Source organism: Neophocaena asiaeorientalis, unplaced genomic scaffold (genome assembly GCF_003031525.2).
Source record: "Neophocaena asiaeorientalis asiaeorientalis breed wild unplaced genomic scaffold, Neophocaena_asiaeorientalis_V1.1 scaffold546, whole genome shotgun sequence".
Classification (NCBI taxonomy): domain Eukaryota; kingdom Metazoa; phylum Chordata; class Mammalia; order Artiodactyla; family Phocoenidae; genus Neophocaena; species Neophocaena asiaeorientalis.
Genome location: NW_020175442.1, coordinates 489,115 through 507,006, shown reverse-complemented (window position 1 = coordinate 507,006; position 17,892 = coordinate 489,115). Strand labels below are relative to the sequence as shown.

The 17,892-nt window shown below is 34.8% G+C and overlaps 1 protein-coding gene across 2 annotated transcripts in view; it reads right to left on the bottom strand.

The window, feature by feature from the left end:
* ODF2L (outer dense fiber of sperm tails 2 like) overlaps nucleotides 1-16,745 on the bottom strand; it is a 54,063-nt gene extending 37,318 nt beyond the window's left edge. For both annotated transcript variants that reach the window (XR_003006276.1, XM_024767867.1), the window contains exons 1-8: nucleotides 16,578-16,745; nucleotides 9,813-9,985; nucleotides 7,789-7,921; nucleotides 6,964-7,089; nucleotides 5,533-5,592; nucleotides 5,334-5,405; nucleotides 4,667-4,783; nucleotides 621-806 (exon numbers count right to left, since the gene is read on the bottom strand). Coding sequence is in view for 1 of the 2 variants with exons in the window: in XM_024767867.1 (XP_024623635.1) it covers nucleotides 621-806; nucleotides 4,667-4,783; nucleotides 5,334-5,405; nucleotides 5,533-5,592; nucleotides 6,964-7,089; nucleotides 7,789-7,921; nucleotides 9,813-9,925 (807 nt within the window). In the remaining variant the exon portion in view is untranslated. The remainder of the gene's footprint in view (nucleotides 1-620; nucleotides 807-4,666; nucleotides 4,784-5,333; nucleotides 5,406-5,532; nucleotides 5,593-6,963; nucleotides 7,090-7,788; nucleotides 7,922-9,812; nucleotides 9,986-16,577) is intronic.
* Between the last annotated feature and the right edge of the window lie 1,147 nt (nucleotides 16,746-17,892).

Here is a 17,892-nt window from a genome sequence, read left to right as displayed (position 1 = left end):
TCATCAAAAACAACAAAACGCTAAGTCCGTTTTTCAACTTTGTTAATACACCCAAAGATAACTTTCACATGGTGGGTTTATGTCAGCAAATGGTTTTAAATGCATTACGGAGTTTAAGTGAAGTGAATTACTGAATCAAGTCATACGGTCTAATAACATAAATCAGCATTTCCCAATCTGGTATTCCTCAGAACCAGTTCCAAGAGTTGCTTTGTGGGTAGAACAAGAGTTCTGTGGTTAAATAAGTGGTGGAAAATTCTGAATTCAATACCCTCCTTGGCACTGCTTTATTTTTTCGGAAGGCCTTCTCAGAGCCTTTAATATTATGTTAATGTGCTTTAATTCAATGTTAATATGCTATTAGCACTGAAGTGGTGTTACCCTTAGTTGACCACAGATGCTTTGGGACTTAACATATCCTTTAAATAAAGCCCCAAGGAAATGCTGATATAATTCAATATGCAAATCTGTCATTTTACATAATCTTTCAAAATAAAGGCTAAAGCAAAAATGTATGAGTAAGGTTTTTCTAACAAAATTATTATATTAAGCATTATGAGGTTAACTACATAAACTAAGTACATAAAACAATTCTTTAAGGAAGAATGTATATAACTTACCTGCTCTCTAATTTGGGAAGTAAGGTTTTCCACGTCTCCAGTAAAATGTTTAATCCTTTGTTTGTAAATTTTAGATGCCTTTTTTAGAGCTATAGCTTTTTGCCTACTTGATTCTTTCATCGTTATAGCCTCATGCGTACTCTTTTTCAATTGCAAGTTCCATTCTGATATTTTGGTTTCTAAGCTCTAAAAAAACATTAGCAGTAATTAAATTATTTTAGAATGCCAACGTTTACATAAACATTGTGAAAATATGTAAAATCTTCCACACAGAATTTATCAAAAGGATTAATCATAAGATTAATAAAAAGCAAAACAGTGAAGAAAGGTGATTTCACCAATGTTTATTTGTAACCAGTTATAGAATGCAAATTTAAAATGTATAAACCTATATAAAACTAATACTACTCTTACTAAAGATACTAATATTGGTGATTATAGTAAAAACACTAATTTCCTTAAAACTTTTTTGATTAACTAGAATTTTAAAAAATTTCCCATCTAGATTATACGTAGTACTAGTTACTGCAAATCGAAAAAACATAATTTAGCTGGAGACAATTCAAACAACAGGTACAAAAAGCTCAAAGGAATCAGTAGCTCCCCAAATATATTAGGACTCTTTAGTTAAAATAATAAATGCTTAAAGGATATATGATCAAAATCTATAGATCATGAAGAGTATAGATGAGATAAACATAAACTTATTTACCAAATTTTAATTTACTAGAATTAAGGAGCATGCTTTGACATTTGAAAGAGTTACATCAAGGACAATAAAAGTACTACTTTGCCTAATAAGTAGTAAGTTTGTGGAAGTTATTATTCTAAAACTACACAGGGTTCAATAAGAGTTGGGATAAAAAAGTTAGGATTAAAAAAAGGGTAAAAAGATGTTTGACGGCATGTTTCTATCCATTGAATTTGATAGTGTTAATTGACATAACTGTTTCCTTACGTATTTCTTAAGGCTATAACTAGACACAGAACATTAGGTTGGGTGAAAAATGGATATGATTTAGTGTGATAACGCTCATGTTTTCACTTCAAATTATCTTAAGACTTTCTATTTAAAAGTATTTGAGTACTATCTAAGAATTTAAAGACTTAAGATTTTAATGCCTTAACATTTTTTGAAAGTTGTGTAATTCTGAAAAGAATGTAAAATTATTACAGAATTTAAGTTTTAGTCTTCCATTCCTTGGACATTTTAATAAAAAAAAATTAAAGGACTCACAGTAAAAGATGGAGTTTCTCTACTTTTTGATCAACAAAAAGTATGCTTAATTTCCACTAAAATTGAGATTTGGTGGGAATGTAAATTGATACATCCACTATGGGGAACAGTATGAAGATTCTGTAAAAAACTAAAAATAGAACTACCATATGACCCAGCAATCCCACCACTGGGCATATGCCCTGCGAACACCATAATTCGAAAAGATACATGTACCCCAATGTTCACTGTAGCACTATTTACAATAGCCAGGACATGGAAGCAACCTAAGCGTCCATCGACCGATGAATGGATAAAGAAGATGTGGCACATATATACAATGGAATATTACTCAACCATAAAAAGAAACAAAATTGCATTATTTGTAGTGAGGTGGATGGACCTAGAGTCTGTCCTACAGAGTGAAGTCAGTCAGAAAGAAAAAAACAAATACCATATACTAACACATATACATGGAATCTAAAAAGTATAGGGAGGGTGGGAGGGAGATGCAAGAGGGAGGAGATATGGGGATACATGTATATGTATAGCTGATTCACTTTGTTATAAAGCAGAAACTAACACAGCATTGTAAAGCAATTATACTCCAATAAAGATGTTAAAAAAATAAAATTTAATTTAAAAAAAAAGAAGTACATCTTAAACAAGATCTAAAGATTTGATCTCTTTGAAAAGTAACTTGGTAGACTAAGAGAAGCAAAACATTCCTAAATTGTCTTTAAAAATCTATCTAAACTGAAAAATCCCACGAAACGTTTTAATACGTAGTTGGGGAAAACATTTTAAATAAGTATAAAAAGTCTACTTAAGAGAAGCGAAGAACCCTCTCCACCAACCCAAGAAATACAGCTGTCATTCCTCTAAAAAACCGCAGGGTGTCACCATCACATCATGAATAACAGCTACGCTTTCAGTTGAAAAACCTTTATCACTAAAGGTGAAATAAAATTTTTTGAACAAGGTTCCAGTAAAGACTTTCCCACTAGATTTATCAAATTCCATGCCTGAACACTATTAGGAAGTGTGCTGAAACTATCAAATTATTTTTATAGTTTCAAAATAACCCCTTCACAGTCATTTGCCAAATGAATGGACGTATATTTAGAGTCAACTATTTGCCTTTTCCTATTTCCTAAGAATTATATTTGCAGCATATTATAAAGATAATTATTCTCTGTCTCTTCTAAAATGTGAAAATATTCTAACTCTAATTACTATAGTTTAAAGATCTAGGAAGAAAAATGAGTTCAAAGTACCTTTGGGGTAGTTCTCAGAGAATTATAATGTAATTAAAAATTTTAAAAGACCCAATACAATTTTTGAGTCATCAACAATACTAAAAAAATGAAATTTATATTGCTAAACTGAGTTCGTTCATTGTGTTTGTAGTTTTAAAGAAAAAAAAAAAAACTTGTTAAACCTAAATAAATTCCAAAACTGTGTGTTAGAAGGAATGTAAAAAAATCCATGACCTAACGCAACTTCTTCTAATCATTTCTAAACAGTAGCGTTTTGTAAGGGGATGTGAACTCAAAGTATTAGACGGGTGAATATCATGGCAAAACTTAGGATTTTAGCCTTATATTCACTCTCCTAATTATCTAAAAAGGAACTGTTAAACTTAACTTTAAAAAGTTATTTAATATTTTATTTTTAAACTGAAGAAAGTATTTTCAAGAACTTCCCCAACTTCTATTTGAGGACAAAATTAAAAATTGTGTAAGTAAGATAAACTGAAGTATATGATCTGAGATGTTAAATTACATGTATTCTCTTGTATTTACCATGACAGAGCAAGACAATTTCAACTTTAGTTCATCTGCAGTGCCCTAGGACACCGATGCAAAAAACACAGGGAATCTTTGGGGGAAAGTGCTTAAAAGCACCTGTAGGCAGACAAAAGACAAAATTTATATCCCACATAAGCCTGCTTAATGTCCCTTTGATGGGCAAAAGCTTTTTGCCATTGAAGAAAAAATAAACAATCCCCCATATGCAGTCTTGAAACATGTGCCTGGACTGCAGACATCTGCCATGATTCAGGAGGATAAAAGCAAACAGAAATTTAACACAGAAGTCCTCACGCTCAGTGAGGTTTGTCTTTACACACTTCTTCCAAAAGCGAGAACACTGCTTCTTTTCCGTTGACAAAAATAACGACAGTAGATCCAGTTAGCTTGTGTCATACCACAGCAACCTCAAACTCTCATCTCAAAGTGACTGTGAGACTTCCACAAGAATATTTAAACTGCTCAGTTTAAACCAGAAAATTCCTCTTAATTATCCTGCTAAACTGTGTAACAAGGAGGTTACTCAATTATCTAAACACCAAGGCAAGGTTAACTGATCTTAACGTTATTACCATTAGTATATTGTCTGCTTACTAAATATGGGTGAGAGTATGTATGTATATGTATAGATGCATAAAAGACTAAATACTATATACCAAATATTAATGGTTTCAGTATTTTAATTTTCTTTTATATTTAACAAATTTTCCAAATTAATTTTCCAAGTTAATATAAATTAACTGATAATAGGAGAGATTTTTAAAGTAATTCGAACTTTATAAATCCTTCCCAGATTGGTACTAAAAAGTCACAGCATTTTTCTTTTTTTTATATTGGTATTTGGAGCCAAATCTTTAGACAGAGCAGAAATCTTAAGATTTACCTCAAATATGTACTTCCCATGGTAACACTTAAATTGAATTCTTTCAAAACCACTAAATTCCAGAATTAAGCAAAGACTTTATTGTTGTCCATTAGTTTTATCAATTAAACTATAAAAATGGGTGAATATTTATAACCTTTATGTGTTCTTTTAATTTATCATTCTCTGCTTCCTTTTTATGAATTTGGAACTGTAGTCGTTCATGTACTACTTTTACTGATTGTGACAAACGGCTTGCTTTCAAAGCATTTGCCTGTAAGAGAAAACAAAACAAAGCAAAAATGTGTTATTTGATGTATTTTTTCACAATATTAAACTTTACCGTACTTAGACATGATCTAAAAAGTTGCTAAAGAGCAAAGTACAACACTTCCCCAATTACAAATGGATTTTATATAAAACCAGGGGGATGTTTTCTCCTCCCCTTTTTTATTTAATAACTCCTAATTATCTTTTTTTAAAAGTTCCTGTCTATCCTTCAAAGTAAAATTATGGGTATGTCTAAAATGCTCCTACAAACACAGAAATTCCTTAATTTATACTAAAATTGAAATATATATTTATACATAGGTCCCTGACTTAGGCCAAGTACCCTGAATGAAATACCACAAAAATCTAAAAAGAAAAAAAAAAACTCTAAAAAATTAAGATATTATATTTGATGCATAAACTTGTAAAAATGTCCAAATAATCTAAAAATATTTCTATATGTATTTATGAGGATATGGGGGCCAGGATGGAAAGAAGAGAAAGGGGGAGTCAATATTAAGAAGATTTGATGAATTAGCTCAAAATTTGCTTACCTTTTCATTCTGAAACAAACAAGAAAGTTCTTGGATACAGGTCTCCTTTTCAAGTACCTTCGTCTTAAGAGTCTTCAGCAAATATAATGTAAAAGTTAGAAATATCACAACTTGGATAATGTTGGCTAATTTTATAAAACCAACCAGCATACAAACAAAAAATTTCAGAAAAATAGACACCAAGTCTAAAAAGACTTACAGTGTTTTCACTTTCTTTATCAGCTAGCTTCTCTAACAAGTTGGATAAACTGTCCCCTCTCTGTGGAAAAAAGAAGTTGTAAATCAGTGTTCACAAACTATATTTCTCTACATAAAAAAGTAGAAAATGGAATAAGCATCACTCAAGAAATTAATATGGACAACTACTATGCATAGTTCAGTTTTTTTAAAAGTTAACCATCAGTTAGAGGAAAACATAGGTAAAAAAAAAAAAAAGGTAACCATCAGAAAGATTTTTGCTTAAGTGTTCCAAATCAATTTTTAATCCATAATTTATGAAATCAGTTAATTTACTAAATTAATTTCTAAATAATGACTCATAAAGTACAAGCCAATGAAATAAAAATCTTGTATACAAAGGAGGCTCACAATGCTGATTGTAAACGGGTAAAAATTATAAACAGCCTAAAGTCTAGCAAAACGAAATGTTTTAAAGAATTACAGCAGGGGGCTTCCCTGGTGGCACAGTGGTTGAGAATCTGCCTGCCAATGCAGGGGACACGGGTTCGAGCCCTGGTCTGGGAAGATCCCACATGCCGCGGAGCAACTAGGCCCGTGAGCCACAACTACTGAGCCTGTGCATCTGGAGCCTGTGCTCCGCAACAAGAGAGGCCACGACAGTGAGAGGCCCGCGCACCACGATGAAGAGTGGCCCCCGCTTGCCGCAACTAGAGAAAGCCCTCGCACAGAAACGAAGACCCAACACAGCCAAAAATAAATAAATAAAATAAAAAATTTTTTTTAAATTACAGCAAATCAATAACAGAATTCCATGTAGATATTTTAAATGAGAATGAAAAATGTTTATTCATTTTGAGGGTCATACATACTGTATGACTTCATTTATATGAAATATCTGAAATCAGCAAATTCATAGAGAAAAAGTAGATAATGGGCTAAAGAGGGGTAGTGGGGATGGGAAGTAAAATTCTAAAGGGCAATGGGTTTCTTTTTGTAGTGATGAAAATGCTCTAAGGTTGACAGTGGTGATGGCTACACAATTCTGTGAATATACTAAAAATCACTGAATTGCATACTTTAAACCGGTGAACTGTACGGTATGTGAATTATATCTCAGTGAAACTGTTAAAAAAGGAATATATGAATGCATAAATACAATGTACACAAGGGCTTAAATTCTAAGAGTATTTTATTGTAATCAATTGAAATGAAGTGTAACAAATAATGAAAGTTTTTGAGCTTGAAAATAAAAATATATTTTCTATAAAAATATGCTGCTTTCATGTAAAACTATTTATGAAACATTGAAAGTGGGGGTTAATGACTGCCATTTCAAAGAAAAATTCAAGAATCATTTCCATTTCAAATATACCAATATTTTAATTTCAAGAAATAATATACCCTTCAAGCGAGAAATATCGCTATTAAAATAGTGCTTAGTATTTCTTACCTGTTGGTGTTCTGTCTTTCTAAGAAGATGTTCCAAAGTTTGTTTTAAATGTTTAAAAGAGTCTAATTCTTTTCTTAATATTTCCTTCTGTTTAGAAATCTTCAAATTGGATGCAGAAAGATCAGTCTGACAAAATATAAGAAGCACATACACATTTTAAGACATAGCATTAAGACACTCTAAAATATAATACTACTATTATCAAAGAATACTTTTCCTAGTAATAAAATCATTCTTTTGCACACAGAAGTAGTAAGATATGCCAGGTTTTTCAGCAGTAAATAGTATACGTTACATGGCTCTAAAGTAAAATGAAATCAAAATGAGGGCTTAAACCCTAAAGTATTTCAGGCATTTATATTAATAAAACTAATAGAATACAATCTATTTTTTTTGTCCTTAACTCAAACTTTAGTACACTGAACTTTTAGAATAGAGGTTTCTATTCCACACAATACTATAGAAAATATATTTCATTTCTCAAGAGTGAAAGTGAAGAGTGAGAGTGAAGAATATTTTAAATTCACTCTTGAGAAAAGCTGACTCTAGTTCAACTCAGGTAAGGCAAGCATCAAGGTACTTTCTAGTCAAGCACCAAGGTACTTTCTAGCTTAGCGTCTCATCAAATACATGCCTGAGATTATCTTTGAGAAAAATAATTGCAATTAATGACACAGGAATGAAGAACACTAATAAACCTGCATTTTTTATATCAAATACCAGTATGTGAGCATAACTACTACAAGATATGAGACCTCAGTTAATGAATTCTGAGTATCATCCTAGCTTCTCATTTTATTACACGTTCACTAGGCAAGTACTCACATTTTCAAAACTAATCTCTTCAATGGTGTCCTTAAATAATGGCAAAAGTAATTCTACAGAACAAGTTGCTAACTCGGCTTCCTTAAATGTTGCTTCCAATTTGGTCTTCTCAAATAGGATGTCCTGCTTTAGGCTAATTAGATATGCACAAATAAAATTTAATTTAAAGCTGTTACATAAACTAGTTATGCTTTTAATGCAAAGCATGATTAAATACTACAGTTCCATAAACTGCTCTGCAAAATATAACAGTAAATTTTCACTGAAAATGAATTTTTTCTGTACTTCCATATTTTTTCTACACTTAACTATACATGGAAAGACAGTTTTTAAAATGTTAAGATATGTAAAACACAAAGACTACCAACAGCAATTATCCCTGTGCTATTTGATAATTATTGAACATCTCCCCTCCTGTTTGTAAAATGATTTGTGTGAATGTGTTCGTGTCTTTTTTTCTTCCCTTACTCCAAAGCCAAAAGATTTGTCTTCCTAGACCTTATTCTAAAATGCTTTCTTGAAACCTATTGTTTTTCACAAAAAAAATTCCTCCAGAGAAATGTGTATGCTAAACAAATGGAACACAAAAAACTAAACCTCTCCAAATATCTAAAAATCCTTCACATTTGGCTTTATAAAACATTATTATCATTCAAAACAAAACTGATAATATTTGCTTTCTTGATTACGTTTTACACAGACATTACTGTGTATCACTGTAAGATACATCTTTGGGTATGGGGGCTCACATTTTTACATCCCGAAATTGGGATGCTTCTTACAATCTCTGTCAGTCTGGAAGCAAGTCCTTAGCTGTCTTTCCTGTACAGGTCCAGAACTTACAGAATGAGCATCCAATGTTTTGAAGAACATCCCAGAGATGGGGTACAGCACTTTTTTAACACGTAACAGCAAAGGGTCATAGAGAGGGATTGGAGGAGTTGTTGATGTAGGAATGTTTAGCAACATTCTAGAAGCAAGACCCCAAGGTAGGCTTGCTGTATATTGTAAGAGCCCATCACCAATAAATTTCATTTCAGTTTTAGATGCTCCTAAGAAATACCAGTACATATCACCAATACTCTTAATAGCAAGGATAACTCTGAGTCAAAAAGTAACTCATAAGAGTTGGGCTTTGAGTATAAAGAAGTTTTGAGAATACCTTACCTACTTTATTTCATTCACATTTTATTTTTATATAAGTGCAGAGTTATTTGGACTAAAAATCTATGTATAAGTTTGAAGGAGTTTTTTCAATATTTATAAATAAAATTCCAAGCCATAAGAAAGCATTGTGTCTTTCTTTAATTGACACCTTTTTTCTTTTATGGAACATAATGTAATGGCTCAGCAACAATGAATGGCATCTTAGAGGCTATGTCTCTAAGAAGTAGACTGTATTCTTAAGCACCACTTAAGATGTCTTAAAATGATGGGCCCAGTGAAGATGGTTGCTACAAAAGACAGTTATCATTATTAAAAACCATGTACAGAAAGTCAAGAATGATTATATATGACCAAACATCATTTTCATTTAAGCTAAACTAGAAGTTGGACTATAGTATCCACAGCAACAAGCATGGTATTTTAAGACTTATTTTGGGGAGCAATGAGTCATACAAATAACAAGTGCACTCTCCATACTAAAGAAGCAAAATATGACAGGTATTTGTTAGATAGCAATATCCCAAATGACAGTGAAGTAGTACTCATTAACTATATTTCCAATATTCCATAGTATTTATATTTTCATTTACATTAGTTAGAAAGATATATACTTTACAAATTTTTTTATAGGTAAGGTTTTCATTTTTAATTGCTTTCACTAAAATTCCAAAATAACTAGGCAAATTCTGCTAATGAGTACATCTGTAATCAGATTAAATAAATATAAATTACTAGGCTGTTATTAGATGATATTCTTGAAAGAATGCTGTATTTGATTCAAATAATTTACAGTATGGACAAAACATGAAACCCTGAAATCAAAAAATTAAGCTATCCCCTGCTATTGTTGAGAATACCAGCTGAGATGACTTTCACTGGCATGCCGTGGTAAATGTTCTTTCTCTGGTATACTTTTAAAATGGGAAAAGAGTTCTTCTGAATGACTTCCATCATTTATAGGCTTCTCCATAAATTCGGTAAATGGATTTATAGGTGGCTTCCACAACAAGTTCTCCACATAAGCTGAAATCTAGGAAATATTTTAATTATTAAACATCATTTCAGTAGATTCTTTTTTTCTGCTATTACCCAATAAGATAAAAATCCTAAAGACCTGTAAAAGAATAACACTTCACAGACAAACTTGAAATTAAAACTGCTACTCATTGTGATACTAATTCAAAATAGTATCAAAATTGCATAGCATAATCATCCAACTTCCATACAGTTTCCAAAAGGCCCACTATTTTCTACATACTCACAAGAATGTAGAAATTACTATTAGTCTATTTCTTGAAGTATTATAATAATATCCTAATCCAATCGGACTAGAAAAGGGATATAAAAACCACAGAATAACTATCATTCTCAGTTGCATTAGATTTATCCAATAGGAAATGTATGTTATTCATGCCTGTAACAGTAAAAATTTAAGATACTTTTGAAAGTATTTGGCAACAATAGCTACAAAGAAGTTATTTTCTTAAAGTAGACTTTTCAATATTAAATTCATTTATTCCTATAAATAAATCATATTTTTTAAAAAAGCTCAATCTAAGTTATTCTTTGGTAATAATGAATGGACAGATGACATTACTTCTAAGTTTTACTAAATAATCTCATTGTTTTCTCTCAAACTTGGGAGATGTCATTTTTAAAATGTGAATATTTATGAATTTCTTCAAAATGATTCCATTTTAAGTAATGAGTTAGTACTTTGGCAATCATTAAGGCTGTAGTTTTTCAAATCTAATATATGGAAATGTGTCTCCCTAACTTTGTTTATACAAAATCAAATGTCATATTTAAGGTTTTCTGCATTTTTTCAGGGATATTTTACCTCTTTGTAATTTATTTTTATTTATCTGTATCATAAAATACATATGTTCAAGAATTTTCAATACTTTAAGAAGACGTGAAATTAAAGGTTGAAAATTATTAACTATATTTAATTAGCAATTCAGAAATCCTTTCAAATGTCTGTAAAAATTTATCTATTTTTTTGTCCAAAGGTTCTGTATACCAGAAAGATAAATATTTAGGATACAGGCCAGTGAAAAGCATCCTCATATTTTTTCAATACTAGAAACTCATGTCAAAATGGAAATGTTGAATAAGATACATATAGTCTAAGATGATCTACCTGAATGCTGCAAGCACGCATCTGTTATTAGGACATAACAACATTTTGAGCTATTGGTAGCCCAGAAAAATTAAAAACATATGGATACACAAAAATCAAATGAAAACCCAAACCTAAAGGTGAAGAAGAATATGCTTGGATAAGTCACTGCCATCAAGAAAATTATCATCTACTGATTTGTTCAGTTTTGGTACTTATCTTTTGTCCATTCACTTGTTTAAATATTCGTCTCTCTGTACAATGGAATCTCAAAAAAGAACGTCTTATTTATTGGAATTCTCAGCACCTATAAGCCTTGTAAAAGCTAAGCAATATTTCAAGGAGAGGACTCAAGGCTTAGGGCAATTAATGAATAAGATGAATAAAGACTGCTGCTTTTTTACTTATCTTTTCAGGGATCATTAAAAGAAAAATAGTTCATATATTTAAAATAAAAGTTCACAAATCAGTGTAAGAAGGTAGAGATCTTCAATTTATTGAAAACATTTTATGAGGTAAGATTCAGTTTGGTATCAGTACTTTAGTTCTTGCTTGGCTCTGTGGGCTATTGGCAGCTATTTATATAATTTTTCTATAAGTTTTGTCACATGATAAAATCATACAACATAAGTAATTGTATCTTATCGTAAAGGGTAAACAAATAAAACTAACATATTACAAAAATAGGGATTTTTAGAATGACTTTTAGCCCAACATTCTAAAATGTATCTTCATTACTGATTTCTCAAAACGTGAAACAGAGAACTGGGTATGTCTCAAATATTTGCACAGAAATTATCAACTATCATATTCTCACAATCTAGAAATGAATATAGGATAAATATTGTCGAGAGGTTCCAAGGTACTCCACTATTTTTGTGTTGTGACAATACTTTAACCAAAAACATATGTGCGCTGAACAATGTAATAATTTTCTTTAGCAAAAAAAATCCTGCCTTTATAAAAAATGCTATCATTTTGGGAGACCAAATGTGTTCTTGAGTGGAAAAGCAGACATTTCACAAGAAAATGTTTTCAATTATGTAGAATAAACTGCCAATTTACAAATGTAATATACTTTTGTATAACTTGTCAGTGGTGAAACAAAGACACATATTCTGCACACATACTTAATGATCAAATCCCTAAAGAATAGCAATTTAAAATATTTTTAATGTTTAAAGAATTAAATTTCCTATACAGAAATGACTTTATCAGTCCCCTACCCAAAAGGCATGTCCTTAAAGCTTCTTCCAGGTGTGGTCATGGGTTTATGCTGATCCAGCTACACTCATTTAACTATGTTCCATTTTGGCCAGCAACAAGCATTTGAGGGATGGCTGTTCAGGGACCATGATGCTGGCCATGGTAAGAGAAAAGAAAGATCAGTCCATGACCTTCCGCAGCACCTAGATTGTTCTACATAAACTAACCAGCTCCAAGTATGTATTCAAAACTAATCTCTCTAAAGAGACTAGCATATGAATCTTGCAGATTTCAATTTGTTTTGCCAAACACTAATCCTTGGAAAACTAGCTCCCACTGGCTTCAAACAAAAGCACACAGCTTATACTGAAAAATTCACTATGAAATATTCAGCAAAGAATACCAAGTAGATACAGGAATGTTGCTAATTTCCCACACTAAACACTAGTCAAAAGTCTACTAGAGAAGTAACTGTATGCCTTTTTGGACTCCATTGTGAGAAAAAAAAAAAGGTATACGAAATTTGGAAGTAGGCAGAGTAAAAATAACCAGAAGTGGAAAACTGAACTTATCAGTAAAGGCTATCAAAACTGGAAGAAACATTTTCTGATATAGAGAGATTAACTTTGAAAAGTAATTAGCTAATGCTTCTGTCCAATGAATAAAGGAATTTAAAAGTAAAAGCGTTGCAAATTGGATAATACGGGGGAAAAAAGTTGACAGGAAGAGTGACTGATTTGTAAATAAAGGATACATACATACTTTCAAGGCCCAAGTCCTCCCTCCTTCTCAAAATGTTCCTCTGACTGATCCAGCCCACCAAGAATCCTAAACATCTAATAATATTCTCAGAATCATACAGTTTAGAATTTAATTGCTCCATAAATGGTAATATTTTAGTTCTTCTTTAAACTTGCTACTAAATCTGTGAGGGCAAATATACCCATCACCATCTACCCTCAAAAATTAATCAGTGAGAGGCATAGGTTAGGTTCCAATATACAAGTTAGGGTCACCAAATAATTTATTGTTCAAACTGAAACACTTTTGAGAGGAAGCCCCACAGAGAACCCAATTATCCAGAAGGGACCAAAGATGTTCAGAACATTGTCTAACCCCAAACAGTCAGCATCCTTTATCAGATAAACATAAAACATTTTCCTTCCCTTCAACAAAAGAACAGCATGAGGACATGCTGCCATTTATTAACAGCATTCACTGACCAAAAACCTACACTGTTGCTATTATCATCTAAAGGCTACTCATTGAAGAAACCAAGTTTTAGAAAACAGCTTGACCAAGATTACAAGTAAGAAAGTGGTGGAACTCAGTTTTGAATGAAAGCCATCAGGTACTGAAATATAAATATAAGAATCTACACAGCTGAAAGTAACATACAAACTTCCCTTTTATAAGAGTGTTTTAGCACTCTTATAAATTCAGTTTATATTAAAAAAAAAGAAAATTGTTCTGTACAAGGAAATGAAGGATGAATAAGATTGAGCTCCTTGAAGGCACAGACTACAAGTCTAAAGAGAGAGCAGTGAGCAGACCACTAAAATCCAGTGTTCTAAAGACTATGACGGGGACTCATCAGGTACCGCAAAAGCAACTGGCAGGATCCTGGGAGACTTCCCAGAGATGGATCCTCAGTAGAGTCCAGCAGAACAAGTCTGAGCTTCGCAAAAGGGAACAGAAAACAGGCATTCCGGATAGAGGGTAAAGTACCAGCAAGAACAAGGAATCATGACGGAACATGATTTGAAAGGGCACGTGGCAAAAGATGAGACTGGACACATGAAAGTAGACACTGTATACCAAGCTCAAGAGCTTGAATTTTTTCCTAAAGGTTAAGACAGACCATTAAATAATTTTAAGCAGGAGAATGACAGATCAGAAGTGCATCTTTAAAAGGTAAGTACAGGGCTTCCCTGGTGGCGCAGTGGTGGAGAGTCTGCCTGCCAATGCGGGGGACGCGGGTTCGTGCCCCGGTCCGGGAAGATCCCACATGCCGCGGAGCGGCTGGGTCCGTGGGCCATGGCCGCTGAGCCTGCGCATCCGGAGCCTGTGCTCCGCAACGGGAGAGGCCGCAACATTGAGAGGCCCGCGTACCGCAAAAATAAAATAAAATAAAATAAATAAAAGGTAAGTACAGTGGTGTTTTGGAAAATGGACTCGGCATATGGAGGAGACGAGAGGAGAAGCAGTGATCAGGTTATTAGGGTCCCAAGAGAGATGAAATTCCAACATTCTTTTCCAACAAAAATTTTTGAAGAAATCAAAAGTTGTTGCCACTGGTGATTTAAAAAAAAAAAAAAGAAAAACAATGAAGGAATTAGAATACAGGAATAGCAAGAGATCAGTATGGAAAGAAATGATCAAATGTAACCCCTCATTTACCCATGACCATCTGAATGGATTGCTCCACATCTAAGTTGCAGGAAATGATTACTTATCCTTTTAAATACAAAAATTAATTTAGACCAGTTTGAAGAAAATCTTTTAAAAGTATGTATTATTTCTTCCTTCTCAGAGTACAGATAGACTGAACATAATTTAACCATTCCTGATGACCCAGAGGCAGCATATTAAAAAGAAAGAACACTGGGCCAGATTCATCAGTTCACAGTCCTTATGAGCCACCTGACACAGACAACCCTTAGCTTCAACAGCCCTTTGGTTCTCTCTCCTACAAAATGAGAATAAGCTTTGCCAGCCAAAGCTGTCATGAGGTTTGAACAGAATGAAGTAGAAACACTTACAGGTGGGGAGTTTTGTTTGTTTAATTTAGGACCCCTTTGGTCACTCTGTTGGGGCTGCTTTCCCACCAGGCCTTCTCCTTAATTTTTTTCATCTTAAAAAAAAAAAAAAATCGTCCTGAGTCATTCACCATTCCTGAAATTACTTGCAGGCCTGAGTTATCTGTATAGAACCAACTCTTAACTTCAAAACAATCCTTTCAAAATCTATTCTTTGCAGAATTATTACAAGTCATTTTCAATGTAGTCAAAAATTGACTGAGTTCTATTAAACCAGAGCCCAGGAGAACAATTATTGACTTCCAACAGAACTGTGCCCAAGGGGACAGATGTTCTGTCAGCCTCATTGCTATACCCAGATACTTGGGTCTCAGTCACTTGCACAAACTAAGCAGTGATTAGTAGCAATATAAACAAAGCCATTTTCTCATACCTCTGGGTGTTTGAGATGCAAAAACTATCCTATTAATACACATCAATTGTGAAATTAGAAGCAAATGAGAAGCAAAAAATGGATACCTGTCTGTTAAGGGCCATGACAAACATTGCCGTGACAATCTTATTAATGCAGAAAGGTATCAAACACATTTTAAAAGCCGACAGGCTTACCGCAGTCTATTCCTTTAAGCATAACTAACCAAGTGGTGCTTAAAACTACTCCAAGAACCTCATTCATTCAAAAACACCTGAAACCTTACTATGTGTGAGATGATAGGGAAACTTCGTCTCTGCAATAGACTTCATCCCAACACCAGCCAAAGTCTGGCTATGATTTCCTCACTAAACAAGCACCACTTACTGACCACCTACTCAAAACCTGGCACTGGTTAACTTAATCTCTTTTATTACGACCACTCTAAAGTGACTTATCCTCATTTTACAGAAAAGGAAGCTGAAGGCAGTAACGTTAGTGACCTGCCCAAACCACACACTTAAAGGAATTGAGGCTGCACTCTAGGACCCTGGAGAACGAATTATTTCCCCGAGGCCTGGAGTATTCTTTACTTAAGGAGCCCCGGAGCTTACCAGAGTCTGGCACATTATATGGTGGGCATTTAAAAACCAGCCGTATACGTAAGAGAGCACTATTTCGGTAAGCAACGATGCAGTGCCCGGGGCCGGCCGGGTCAGGGCTCCGTCCTGGACAAGCCCACCTCGGCTAAGATCTGTCCTGCTGTCCCAGGGACCACACACTTCCTCGCTGCCTTTCCCAAGCCCAGGCTGTCTGTCTGCGGGGAGAGGACGGTGTAGGCAGAAAGCGGCTGAGCTCAGTTTTGGGTGGACGCGAGGGCCTCTCACTTCCGTGACCCACCTTGGCCACCGCCCCGCCCCCAGAGCTGCCCGCGGTAACTAAGCCCCGGCCAGGCAAGCCGAGGAAGCTTGCTTCCCCCTCCAAAAGCACGCCGACGTCCCTACCGCTGCGTCAGTACGTCGCCGTGACGTCAGCCCGCCGCTGCTCCGCTGTGAAAGGGGTCCGCCAGGGCCGCCAAGGCTGATGCTCGGCGAACGTTAGTGTAAGCCGCCCGTGAGCATACCTGTGTTCTCCAGCCCTGGGTCGGCTAGAACGGAGCGGGACGCGGGGGGCAGTGCAGCGGGTGAGAGCTAGGAAGGTAAGGACTCGACGCGGGAAGCAGGCGACCTCCTAGAACGGCTCGCGGTGGCAGAACGCCCAACAAGGTGCAAGCGGGACAAAGCGGAGTTGGTAACCAGCAAATGGCTTCTCTGGCAACGGCCGCTCCGCCCCTTCCGTCGGGCTCGCAGCGGCGCAGCCAATTGGCCGAGCTCGGGAAAGCGAGCGCCGGCGTCTGCTGCTATTGGCAGGAGTGAGGGGGAGGAGCCCGGGAGAATAGCTTTGTCTTTCTGTTGGTTCTCCCAGTGAACTCCCCCGACCCCGCGACCGTTTGTTTTCCGAGAAGGGTAGCGTTTGTGTGTAGTTACTAAAAAAATCTTAACTGAGTTCAACCAGAAAGGGAAGTAAGGCCGATGGATTACAAATTTTCTGACACTTGGCCTGCAAGTGTCCTGCTTTTGCTTTTTAAAGGAGGAGATTTGAAAAAACCAAGGCAACCGCGACTGGAAGAAAGCTCGTTATAAATGTAAACAGCTAAAATCTGTTTATCTGAGATCATTCCCTGGGCCTATTTTCTCCTGTTAAATGAGGGAACCGGACGGTGATCTCGAAGGCATCTTTCAGGTCACAGATTATTTGTATCTGTGCTACAGCCAGCTGGTATGGTTTATAAACTGAACAAGGCCAGATTCTATTTGGAAAAGTAAAAAAAAAAAAAAAAAGTTATCTAATGCCTCAGCCTAACGTTTAAAATCGTAGGCTATCACATTAGGTTCACAAATAGAGCCACTATCAACTGAGCAGTTTAACCATGGCGTACGTCTTATTGGTTTCACTAAAGAATATTTTCCACTAATGATTCCAGCAATGTGTGTGTGTGTGTGTGTGTGTGTGTGTGAAAAAACACATTAGCTTCCCCAACACATTAGCTTCCCCAACACATTAGCTTCCATATATGCGAATGTTAATAAGCAGGGGGAACTGCGGATATACGTACCTACTCTCTCACTGATGGATCGTAACCTTCGGCAAGTCAACTAGCTTCTCTGGGCTAGTCCTCTCATCTGCAAAAATAAAAAAGAAAAGAGGAAGAGGACAGGTAGAGTTGGGGGCAAGGAACATAATTCTTGGGATTTTTCTAGCACTAAGCTAGGATTCTAGCTAACCTTGCTAACTTGCCATAATTAGAAAAATAATTGTACACAGATGTTAGGCTGCTGTTAAGAAAAATACTTATTTTAATTAAATTTCATTGGTATTATAAGTTACCACCTGTGTAA